Here is a 12,824-nt window from a genome sequence, read left to right on the forward strand (position 1 = left end):
CAAAAACTAGAATTTGCAATATAACTCTTGGAGGTTTGAAACCACTCTCAAACAACCTGAAAGTATATATGGAATATAACTTAAAGTATAAGATTCCTATACTTAAATGTTATATTCCATTAAATGATCCTTCAGCGAGAACTGGCCAAACTTGCCCAAGTGCCCAAGCTCGCGCTTCTTGAAGAAAACGTCTAAAATCGCTAAAATGCCCAATTTCGGACCCAGAGGCAAAAACTGCAAAATGTTTAAAAGTTGCAAAAAGCCCCCAGAGGTCCGAAAATCACTTAAGTCCTCCAATTTCGGACCCTGGGCCAAAAAGTGAAAAAGTTGACAAAACTGGCTGGTGGTCCGAAATTCACTTAACTTGCCAAAAGTGCTTTTAGGTCTGAATTTCACTTAAACGCCCAATTTCGGACCTTGGCTCCGAAATTTGAAAGTTTGTTATAAATCTGCAAAAAGACCCCAGAGGTTCGAAAATCACTTAAAATCCTCAATTTCGGACCATGGGGCAAAAAGTTGAAAAAGTAAAAAACTTGCCAAAAGGTGGTTTAAGTCCGAAAATATTCCTAGTTCGCCCAAAACACTTGAAAACTTCGATTTTCAAAAACGCCTTCAAACCTTCGAAATTCGCAAATGCGTTTTACAAAGGGCATTTAGGTCCGAAATTTCTACAGGTTACAAAAAACGCATTTAGCTCCGAAAACTCCCAGTTTGCCAAAAACGCTTCAAAGGGTCCGAAGTTTTCTTTAATTTGCAGAAGGGTTCAAGGTCCGAAAATTACCCTTCAGCTGGAACAAAAACCCCAAGCACTTCGAAATTCGCTAGAGGGTTAAAATGCAAAATTCCAAACATGCCCAGTGGTCCGAAGTTTTTGGAAAAGTTGCGAAACATGCTAAAAGGTCCGAATTTGGCCTAAAAACGCAAAATTCCAAACATGCAAAAAATCCGAAACACTTCCAAATTTGCAAAAGGGTGTGAATGCTCCAAAGTTCTTTCAAAATCACAAAATATGCCAAGGCATACGAAGTTCGCCCTTAGGATTGGAAAACGTAGTTTGAAAATTGCAGAATAGCGTCTAAGTTCTCCGAAATTCACCAGAAAAGCATGAGAGTTAGAGTTTTAAAATTTGCAGAAGTTCTTCAAACCTCCAAAATCGCGCTATAAGAAACCATTCAAATGCCATAAGAAGATTTCAAAACGCCCAAGACTCCAAAGGTAAAATCACGCAGAAGTAAATCGACCAAGGATCAGATTTCACATTCGAACAGAAAGGAGAAGCATTTTCAAGATACATCTCACAAAAAGCTTCTCAAGCCAGACGTCGTAAATTAAATTTAATGTTTGTTAAATTAAATTATTTAATTTTTCAAATTGATTTAATGAAATAAAATTGGTTGATTGATCGCAGGACGTCATTGGAGAACCAGGATAAAAACCTGAAACGCAAATCAAGGATCGCAATTCAAGGCGAAGCGCTGAAGACTAGAAAAAGAAAAGATGCAAGAGCGTGAGAACAACCGAGCATTGGGAACCGTTCCGCTGAACAAAGATGAAGTCCACCACCGGGACCAAAGACCAAAGAACACTCTGAATGCCTCAGTCTATGCATTCTCAAGAAAGTGCACAGCTGGATTTAAGTCCAAAAATTCAGTTTTAAAACTGAAACAGCTTTATTGTAAACTGCCTATGGGTCCCGTGCAAGATATTTTTGTGGATAACTATTCCCAACCACCAAGAAGATTGGATAGACTCAAATTAATGCCAAAACAGTTGTAGGTGGTTGAAATTGTGGTTGGTTGGATAACTGAGAATTGATTAGGCATGGGTCAAAGTTGCTAGCTTCTGGAAGGCAGATCAGGACCCTTGGATGCAGTCCATCCTAGCCTTCGATTCAAAATTGTAATATCTATAGAAGGCAGAGGCCTTTCTTTTGTAAAGGGTTAGAGATTGTTAGATAGTCAGAGATGGTTAGATAGTTAGATTTTAGAGTTAGAATAGTTTAGATCTTAGCAGTAGCATAGAGATGCTACAAAAATTGTTGTAATATGCAGCTGAAATCAATATATAGACATTGATTTGGTGTTTATTGTCTTGTTTTCATCCTGTTTGCATGGTTTCTCTCAGCATTTTAGATAGATCTTTCTATTTTGGGTGTGCAGGTATTTGATAGATTCGGGCTCATACCACTGAGGATATGCTTATTGTGTATCCTTTTGTGTGGTTAACCTAAGCCTTCGATTGTGCTTAGTTCAATTGCAGATGTTCATCTGAGCTGCGGCAGAATTGGGTGCTTAGCTATGCGTCTCCAGTCTGAAAATCTTCCAAGTCCCTTTGAAGATTGCACCATTCCTGTAAGGTTGTGAGCTATTTTGGCCAAGCAGGAATTGGTTATGTTGAATCCGTCTACCCACATACCCGTGTTGTTAGTTTTAGATCTCCTAAACCTTTCCTTTTGCTCTTTATTGCATAATTCGAGAATCACAACAGACTAGCTTGTTGCAAATTGTAAGTCCCCTTGTGTTTCCAACAAAACACATCAAGCCACTGAGAGATCCCGCAGTCAAGACCTGACAAAAGAAACCTTGAGGTTGTCTCCTTTGATCAAACTTAGAAAACAGCATTAGAGACTTCCTTATCTCAAGAGAGAGTAGGATAATCAATTGGCTATTCTATTCTACGTTGGCCGTATGGAGTTTGCAACAATGCGATTCCAGACACGTCAACAGGTTGGTGGAGCATTAAGAACCTTGTGTGTTGATCACATCAACTAGAAGTGTCTCAAGTCATTGGAAGTCAAATGTCAGGTTCTACTGCAAGGGGAGAGGAGTTGGGAACCTGGGGTTCTGCGATTCCGGGGCCATGAAGGAAAAGGCTTGAAACTTGGGGGTTTTGAGATACCGGGGTCATGAAGGAAATGTCTTGGAACCTGGTGGTTCTAGGATTCTAGGGTAATGAAGGAAAAGGCTTGGAACTTGGGGGTTCTGAGATTTTGGGGTCATGAATGAACATGCTTGGAACTTGGGGGTTCCAAGATTTCAGGGTCATGATGGAAAAGGCTTGGAACCTGGGGGTTCTGGGATTACGGGGTCGTTAAGGTAAAGGCTTGGAACATGGGGGTTTTGGGATTCTGGGGTCATGAAGGAAAAGACTTGGAACCTGTGGGTTCCAAGATTCCAGGGTTCCAAGATTCCAGGGTCATGAAGGAAAAGGCTTGGAACTTGGGGGTTCCAAGATTCCAGGGTCATGAAGGAAAAGGCTTGGAACTTGGGGGTTCTGGGATTCCGGGGTCATGGAGGAAAAGGCTTGGAACTTGGGGGTTATGGGATTCCAAGGTCATGAAGGAAAAGGCTTGGTACCTACCTCCTGACAAGACAACACTTAACACTTCATGACGATTGGCTTTGTCCTTGATCACCTAGGGCAGCGCTGGTCCATTGAACATATCTTTGATCTATTCTCACTGATGGACAAAGGGTGTCGTAAAATGACAACAGTTTAATTATCAACTTGTGGTTGGTCCCTAGGTGGAAAGGTAGGCATAAGAGGTCTAGAAGCTATTGTTCCTGTTTGTTGATTTGCATTCCTACCATGAACTGAGTTCTCTCCTTTACCATTATTACCTCCAATATTTGCATTATTGGTATTATTTGCATTGTTTGCATCCACATTCACCCAAAACTATTGAGCCATTAATTTTGTCAACAAGCCCAAGTGCTGATTTGTTTCCTGTGCTCTCAACTTTGCAGCCTGTGCTCTTCTACAATCTAGTGCCCTCTAACTAGAGCATCCATAAAGTTCAAAAAATGAACTTCTACTGGATCTCTTGGATCTCTGTCACCCATGTTACTGGTTCTTTGTCCGTCTATAGCCCTCTATTCTTCTACAACCAGATTTGTATTAGGCTTGTTGATGCGTGTCATAGTGCTGTGTGAAAGGTTGTTGGTCAAATCTTGACATATCATTGCTCTATCGTGATGAACCCTTCAAGATGGCAGGATACATTGCTTTGATACCATTGTAACATACACTTTTTTTTTTGTTTTGATTTTTTGTCTCGGAGTGTTTGTTGTTGAAGAGCAAGATGTAGATTATTTGTTTCACAATAAATAAACTTGTAGTAATATAATAACTTAGGAAATGACAATATTTAGAAAACTCCACAGGAAAGATAGAGCTCAAATTTATTTTCACAATAGAGAGTACAATATATCATCAAAATGGGCAATACTTAGATAGCTAAAATGATTTACCAATACATTTCAAGTATACCCATTAACTCCAAAAATAAAGAAGTTTGAAGTATTACTAAAATGTATAGACTAGCAATAGTGACTTAGATACCACTCTCCATTATCATCTCCTAAGGCCATGAAATGATCAAATTTGATGATGTAGGCCCAAAACACTCCCTAACAACAACAAACTGACTTCAATTCTGCCCCTCCTCTCCCCTTCAAACCTTCTTGCCATCTTCTGGGAAGTATGGCCAACCAAAAAGAGTGTATGACCAGCCAAGAAAAGTGTTTGGCCGGCCAAGAGGAGTGTATGGACAGCTAAGGTGAATGTACAACCAACAATAAGCAAAAAACAATCTCCCAACTCCATCCAATTTGGTCCTCAATAACTTGATATGCAATAATCTCTGAAAAATCTCAAAATGAAGCTTAATAAATAAATCCAATTGTAATTTCAGGATGAAATCACCAAGTAATCCTCCAAATTGGGTCTCTCATCAACGTGGAGGATTCTCCTTGCAAGGGTCTCTATCCTCATAATGCCACAGGATGAACATGTTCAACCAGCAAAGAAGATTTTCAAAATATAAACCAAGCATATGAAATGAACTCTTGAAACTCACTTTTATTTCTTCCTAAAAAGCCACACTCGTTTTGCGTTTGCTTTTTTAATTTAATTTAAAACCACTTTTGTCTCCCCAAAGTGGTGCCAATCTCAAAAAGGACCCATTCTTTAAATTTAAGCACTTTTACTTTAATATTGGGCACCCATATCTTTAAATTTAAACACTTTTACTTTAATATTGGGCACCCATATAGTATTTTATGAAATATGTTAAAATAATGATAAAGTTAAATCTTTAATTTAACGTCATAACTTTATAGCTTATGTTTATTTAATTTAAAAGAACTAGACTATATCAAATATCGAAATATCAGCATTAGCTACATCCAGTGACTATACTAAAAATAGAAATACTGACAACTGACTTAGTGCCTAGGAAACCATACAAATTCACTCTAGGATAGGGCATTACAAACATCTCAACTAACTAAACTCAATGAAAGTCCTACGTCTGTGGGAACCAATTGTCATCACAACTTCCCTAACCCAACTTATTAGCTTATAGGAACCCAATGAATCAACTAATAGTCCATCGACTGAAGTGCTTAGGAAAGGGACATTACAACATCATGAACACAAGTTTTGTTTGCAAATATAATAGTTTTAAATCCGAAAATTTGCATTAAGATCAACAATTTCAGCTCACATGAAATTATATGATAGAAATGCCTATTTTGGAGATGTGGGTTTTAATCCCCAAATCTAATAGGAGAAATTCAAGTGGGTTTTCCTCCAAGATCTCCAAACAGCCAAGGGTTTTTGTCCTTGGTTGTGAAATCGAACGCAATGCTCAAATTTTTGAAAGGTTGATTGTAAAATGATGATAAAATTACTTCATGTGAGCCATGACAACTCTTTTATAGGTGTTTTACTTTGGGTCTTCTATCTTATTTTTATTTATTTTCCTTCACACCTCCAACTATTCAATTTTTTTAAATCACTAAAGATTTGCATGCCTCAAAATTTGCATATTTGGCTAGGTTTGGGTCCCCTTTTGTTGCACTTTTGTTATTTACCCACCTTATATGAGAAATTCCACATGGGTTCACCATTTGTTATGGAGGTCACGTGTTTGTTAAAGGGTTTCATGTGTTTGTGTGTTTCTTGGGCCTTTGTGTACTCCCTGGATTGCGGGCCTCTAGGTGAATTTGGTATTTGTATGATTCTACACTAGGTCTTAGGGTTCTATGTTTTGTTGGAACCCCAACCCTTGCCTTTCTATATGTAGTTTGTTATATTGTGTTTCTGTAGATGTTAGGTTTTTTGGGAAACTTGGGATCTATGTTCCTTGTCTTTGGACCCCAACCCTCATGTAGTCCTTTAGAGCTCAAACTTCTATGAGTACTTTGGACCTTGGTACTTTCCCCAATGTAAGTCCACTTTAAGTCTCATCACTTGGAGTTCCTTGAGCTACTCGCTTCCCATATCTCCATGTCCTTACGCTTCCACTCGAGTGTAAACTCCTAGGAGGAATTGAAACCAAGGGACTATTTCTTGAGATCCCTCTATTCCAATCTTCCTTAGCCTATCCCCTAGAAGCTGGACCTTAAGGAAGGTCCCAACAACATATCCAACCCAATCCACACAAGTCTTTATATATTCACTATACTACATAAAGAAATCATGAAAACCCTTGGAACAACCACTACATGTGTAATGTCAAATCTAAAATCAACCAAGGCATCTAAAAGTTGACCATTAGCACTCACATCGAAGGTGTAGCTATTTTCATCAATATCATCTAATACCAAGGAATGTCCACAAAGATATGTAGAACTTGTGAATTAAAAAAACAACTCTCTCAACACTAGTCTCCATAGCACTCCCAAGTCTTTTATACTCAACAAATGAAATAGATTAAAGAGCCTCCATGCTAGAAACATATGGATCTCAATAGCTCCCCACAAACCTTAACTCCAATATTATGTGAACTTGAACTGCAAGGAAGAAATAGAAGACTGCAGAGAGAACCTACAAATGAAAACCATGTAGCATGCCCTTCTACCAACACCTCTAAGTGCTTAAAGTATGACAAGTAAGATCTTCGCAAGGCTTCAAATAGAAAAGCCTTTTCAACAATCAACTATTCAACTCAAAAGTCAAACATGTACTATGAATGAATAGTTCAACTAGGATGTACGCCTCTCAAACAAAAGATCATTTCAATAACATCTATTCCCAAAACCAAGAGAAGAAGCTGAAACCATCCTCTACACTCCTCAATATTGTTTTCATAACAAGTTTATATACATAAGGAGATAAAGGAAAAAGAAACTATGCCAAGCAATCCTCAAATAAGCCCACAAAAACTGACATCCATAGTTCAAGACTCATCTCCATTAGAAAAAAAGCACAAAACAAAATGCATTTGGAAACAAGGTGGGCAAATAACTATTAGATGATTCATTGTTGAGAGAACCAAGAGTGGGGAATGAGATTTCTCCTCTAGGATACATCAAGCTACAATGATTTTCTCCAAGAACAATCTCTTCAAAGGGTCCATGTTGAACTCTCGTTCAACCTAGGTGTAGGATTATCTTTCAAAGGGAAGCCGTCTCAACACACAATCTTCAAGAACAACAGATCTCTAGCCTCACCTGAATCTAGAATAGGTGTACAAACAATCATTATATGCCAATCAAACTCGAAAGCGACACCACAATAACTAGAATCTCACAAGCAAAATGATTACACCACTCATCAATTAGATATTTACAAATCACCATCGAAGCTCCAACTCTAGAATTTGGAACTCAGATCCAAGAATTTTTTATCTAAATTTCGTCAACATAAGATCATATGTGTCCCAAATGTCAACACTCTAATGTGAAATCAAGAGATGACCATGGCACAATAACATCCATCTTGGAAACAAGGATGATCTATCTAACCACAAAAACATCATTGACACCTCAACCAAAGACTCCAAGAGTCCTCCAATGGTACTAAGATGTCAATATCTCTAAACTACATGAAGATAAATATCTCTTATCAATAGATCTCAAGATTTTGAAGAATTGCCACTGCATACAAGAATGGGGTCCAAGACCTCCTCCATGACACTAACAACCACTACAAAAGATCAAATATCAATATAATTAAACTTTTTATTGTTTGACATCTATTGGGTACTTTAATATGTTAATTTTGTAATTTTAAAACATCTCCAAGCATATATCTCCAATTGTTTTTTGAAAATGTTGTGCTATTACCTGTCCCTACCTCTCATACTAGTACGATTACTAGTTCTTGTCTTCTCATTACTATGCATGTCATCTTACCTTGAAGCAAGAGATGGAATGGTCTTCTTACAATGTGTGGTATCCCTGCTCTAGCCAGTTAAAATAATTTTGGGGGTACATGTGAAGAAAACACAAGTTTTGATTCCACTTATCTCTTTTTTTCACAATCTAATAAGTCCTACTTTTTGATGTTTTTCATATATAGTCTTTTCAGTTTGAAATTGTCATTTATTTAGATTAGTTAGTTTCATTAATAATTGTCATTTATTCTTGATCTAATCACTAATGCTTAGTTTTCTCTTGTGCAGTATACGTATATTTGGGATCTCTGCTCTCCTATGTATCTTTGTTCTACTTCCAATAAATTACACTAGTGCAAAATTTCAGCCTGGAGATTTTTCTCGTATTGCTTCTGAATCATTAGATATATTCACCATTTTACACATTCCAGGTGGCTCAAAAAGGTAAGATGCTAGTGCCATTCTTTAACACCCTGCAAAAAATGAATACAAATTTTTATTGTTTGCGTACTTTTTTATGGTGTTTTTTCTTTCTTGTGAATATTGAGTGTGAGTTGCAAGTGTTTGCATACTTTTTTGTATGCATTTTTCACTTCAGAAACTTGAAAACATTATAGGAATGGTATCTATGCAAGAACTTTTCTAATCAATCCCTTACTCTATAGATTCTGCTAGCAGATGTTTGCATACTAGTTGAATCTACAAGAAAAACACAAACACCTTGAATTTCATGAACTTAGCTTCTATTTGTTGGAAGAAGATAACATATACAATATTGTAATTAGTTTTTATATCTTTCGTCTTTGAAAAACCCTTAAATACAACTCTTTTCATGACATTGTATAAGGTTATTGATATTTGAGACATTTAGTGTGGTTGGATGCTTAACTGATAACTCCAAGGTACTAACTTAATATCATCCATATTTTATTAGCACACAAACAAAAAATTTGAGCATGAATTTCATAACAACCTCTAATCATCCAATCCACTGGTGTTTCCTAATCATTATATCCTTAAATCTATGTAATTCACCGTTTTTATTTTCTTTGTTAAAAAAAATAAAGCAAATTTTACTCTTTGGAATAAACCTATGAATCATGACACAAATCATTGTTGAATGTGTTTTGTCATTGATGTCTTTGTTTTTATTCAATGGCAGTGTCTAGTGTTCTATGGCTGCATTCATCCTGTTTGAAGCATTTCTTGTTTTGCAAAGTGTCCTGTTTAGGAGATTTGTGTTTTGTTGCATCTGTAGATATTTTTTAGCATGGCATTTCTTTTATTCAAGTGTTTCGGTAGATGTTCCCAGAGCCGTTTTCTGAAGTGGTTCTATAGAAAACCAGAGTTGGAGCTCTATTTTGAGCACTGCTGCTGCCATTTCCTTTCTCACAAGAAGTATTAGTAATTTGATGGACTTTAACATTAACACTTTCCACAATCTTATGCAACCTTTTATTGAAACATCTATAAGCTTTTCTCTTAGAAGAATAACACAAGAAAATGCCCTCATTTGATCTAGGATCAAACTTACCTAGATTATCATCATCTCTTTTGATATAACAAGGACTACCAAAATTTTTAAAATATTTAACTGTTGCTGGTTTACCTTTCCACAGCTCATAAGGTGTCTTATTATATTTAGTTCTTAACAAACCTCTGTTTTGTATATAAACAGATGTATGAATAGCTTCTCTCCAAAAGGCATCACTAACCTTGGCCTCATTCATCATACAACGAGCCATATCTTGAACTGTTCTATTCTTCCTCTCAACAACACCATTTTGTTGAGGTGTTATGGGTGGTATAACCTGTATTTTTATTCCATTTTGCTCAAAAAATCTCACAAATTTGTTAGATGTAAATTCACCACCATTGTTAGAGCGCAAACATTTAATTTTCAAATCCATTTCATTCTCAACTAAGGCTTTAAAAGCTTTCTATTTTTTTAAGGATTTAGACTTTTGTTTCAAAAATGTCACCCAAGTCATACGAGTAAAATCATCTATTAACAACATAAAATATTTTTCACCTTGCAAGCTTGCTGTCCTTGCTAGTTCACATAGGTCAATATGAACTAACTAAAGTGGTTTGGAATTGGATAAGTCATTGGATTTAAAACTAGTTCTTGTTTGCTTCCCCATCTGACAATTTTTGCAAACAACATTAGCTGGTTTCTCAAGCTATGAAATGTCTCTTACAACTTCCTTCCTGATGATTTTAATCAGATTTTCGAAATTCATATGCCCAAGTCTCCTATGCCATAACCAAGCTTCATCAAACTGACTTAAATAACACATCTCACTGGTAGAATCATCAAGAATATACATATTGTTTGCTGCCCTAGTAGCATTTGCAATAAGTTTCTCACTTTTGCTTATAGTGCAACAATTTGAATTAAAAGCAAGATCATATCCTTGGTCATGTAGCTGACTGACACTTAATAGATTGTGTTTCAAGCCCTTAACATATAAAACATTTTCTACTTTTGTTTCACCATCATTTAAAACAAGAGTGCCTATACCTTAAACTCTTGTAGAAGAACTACCTCCAAATCTAACTTTACCTCCATTCATTTTTTTTAAGCATTGTCACCCGTCAGGTCAACGTACCATATATCCTTCTCATTTTGTGCCAGAAAAGTTGTCTGCACAACTAAGGCTACCTTTGAATTTGACTTTTCTTTCTTCTTCCAAACTTTCATATTCCTCTTCCCTTTCTCTTTTTCATTCTCCTTCTTAGGCAAATCTATCAACACACTCTTACAAAACTTTGCAGAATGACCAAGGTTATTGCATTTGTAACAAACAACAGTATAACTTCTCAAGGGAGCAAAATAATTCTGATTCACAAAACTGAAATTTTTCTTAGCGAATCTTCTGCAATTTACAACCTTATGACCATAGTAGTTGCAAGAAAAATAGTAACCATAGAAATAAGCATTGTTGTAACTAGTCATACGAGCTTGTCTAGCGTTAAAAAACTTACTGAAGTTACCATTTCTGTTTTTAGAAACAAAACCAGCATTAGGCTTCCGTTGTTCACCTCCAGAAGATTTAGAACATTGACCTTCATCATGGCCAACTCCGCTCTTGTCAAGGGACTGCGATTGAGAGCTCAGTAAGGCATCCAGTGTCATAGTACTATTCTGAAAGGTATTTTCATTACTGAACTGTTGTGCAGACTTTTTAAACTTTCTCAATAAGACAACCTCATTTTCAAGTTTTTTACAGCAACCTCTTTGTCCTTGAGTTGTTTTTTGAGATCTTCTTCAATCTTTTTACCTCCTTCAATATGCACTTTAAGATCTTCAATAAACTTTCCAGCAGCTTCTAGTCCAATATTATTCTCAGAAACTTTGCTATTTTCTTCTTGTAGCAGTAGCTTAAGATTCTGATTGTTTTTGAACCTTGATTCTTTTTTATCATCTCTGTCATTTTCTTTTTCATAAGGACACTTTGATGCAAAGTGACCAATTTTCCCACAGTTGAAGCACTTTAATGGCAACTTGCCCTTATATTTACCAAAGCCTCTTTTCAGCTTCCTAACAAGATGTGCCACTTCATCCTCAGAGTCTTCTTCTGAACTTTCACTAGATTTTTACTCCTTTTCTTTATCCTTCTTTGAAGCTTTAAAAGTTGTTTCCTTCTTTGATGAACTCTCAACATTAGTCCGCATTTCATATGAATAGAGGCCTACTTATATAGGCAAGGCCATATGGATGTATGAGCGCACCAATACAATGAATAGAGGCTTGCTTATATAGGCAAGGCCATATGGATGTATGAGCACACAAATATGACATGTGGCTCAATGAGAAACAAGGGTAGGTAAGAAATACTAGGGCCAGGTAGGAGAAATAATATAATATTCCACAAGAGGTGGATGACCCACTGAATGTGGAGTGTAACAGCAAAATAAGACCACAAAAGGTGGAATTTCTCCTACAAGCTCTATCCCTATGTGCACACTTCCCTAAGTGTCTCAAATCCAAACTACGAAGAGATGCATTATCCTAAGTTAACTTAAGTAAGTGTAATAATATCCAAAATGAATATTTATTTACACCAACACCCCCCCTTAAGTGCAACTTAGGGGAATGAAGACTCAACTCAACAATGCAAGATGGGTCCCGGCTACGAGGCCATGATAGGTACCCATGTACAATATGCAAATGCAAGCAAAACTATGCAATGCGGAGAAAGGGAGAAAACCCAGTGGGAAAAAACTCCCCCCCAAAAGAGAGATGAATGTACAAAAGACTCTCAAAGAAGAAGGACAAAACCTCAAGGAGGAAAAAGTCCCCCCCATAAGAGAGGAAGGAGAAGTCAGCTGACCCCCCCTAATGACACATCCCGCACCCCCAAGAGAGCTCGCAACTGCTGGAACTTACTCTCGGTGAAAGGTTTGGTGAATATGTCAGCAACTTGCTCCGTTGTAGGACAATACTGCAAATCAATGACATGCTCCTGGATGAGCTCTTGGATATAGTGCATATGAATCTCGATGTGTTTGGTCCGCTGGTGCTGGACCGGGTTCTTCGAGATTGCAATAGCACTCTGATTGTCGCAATGTAGAACTGTCAGCCGTGGAGTGATGAATCCAAACTCTATGAGAATCTGCTGGAGCCAAATGGTCTCAGTCGCTGCGTTAATAGTGCCTCGATACTCAGCCTCAATCGAAGAGAGAGCAATAGCATGTT

General features: G+C 37.1%; 1 protein-coding gene across 3 annotated transcripts in view; it reads left to right on the plus strand.

Annotated features, from left to right (window-relative positions):
• The window catches only part of LOC131074988 (CSC1-like protein RXW8), a 165,110-nt gene that overhangs the window by 85,282 nt on the left and 67,004 nt on the right, over nt 1–12,824 (plus strand). For all 3 annotated transcript variants that reach the window (XM_058011741.2, XM_058011743.2, XM_058011742.2), the window contains exon 3: nt 8,411–8,566. In XM_058011741.2, coding sequence (XP_057867724.2) covers nt 8,411–8,566 — 156 coding nt within the window. The remainder of the gene's footprint in view (nt 1–8,410; nt 8,567–12,824) is intronic.

The sequence above is a fragment of the Cryptomeria japonica genome, chromosome 5 (genome assembly GCF_030272615.1).
Source record: "Cryptomeria japonica chromosome 5, Sugi_1.0, whole genome shotgun sequence".
NCBI lineage: Eukaryota > Viridiplantae > Streptophyta > Pinopsida > Cupressales > Cupressaceae > Cryptomeria > Cryptomeria japonica.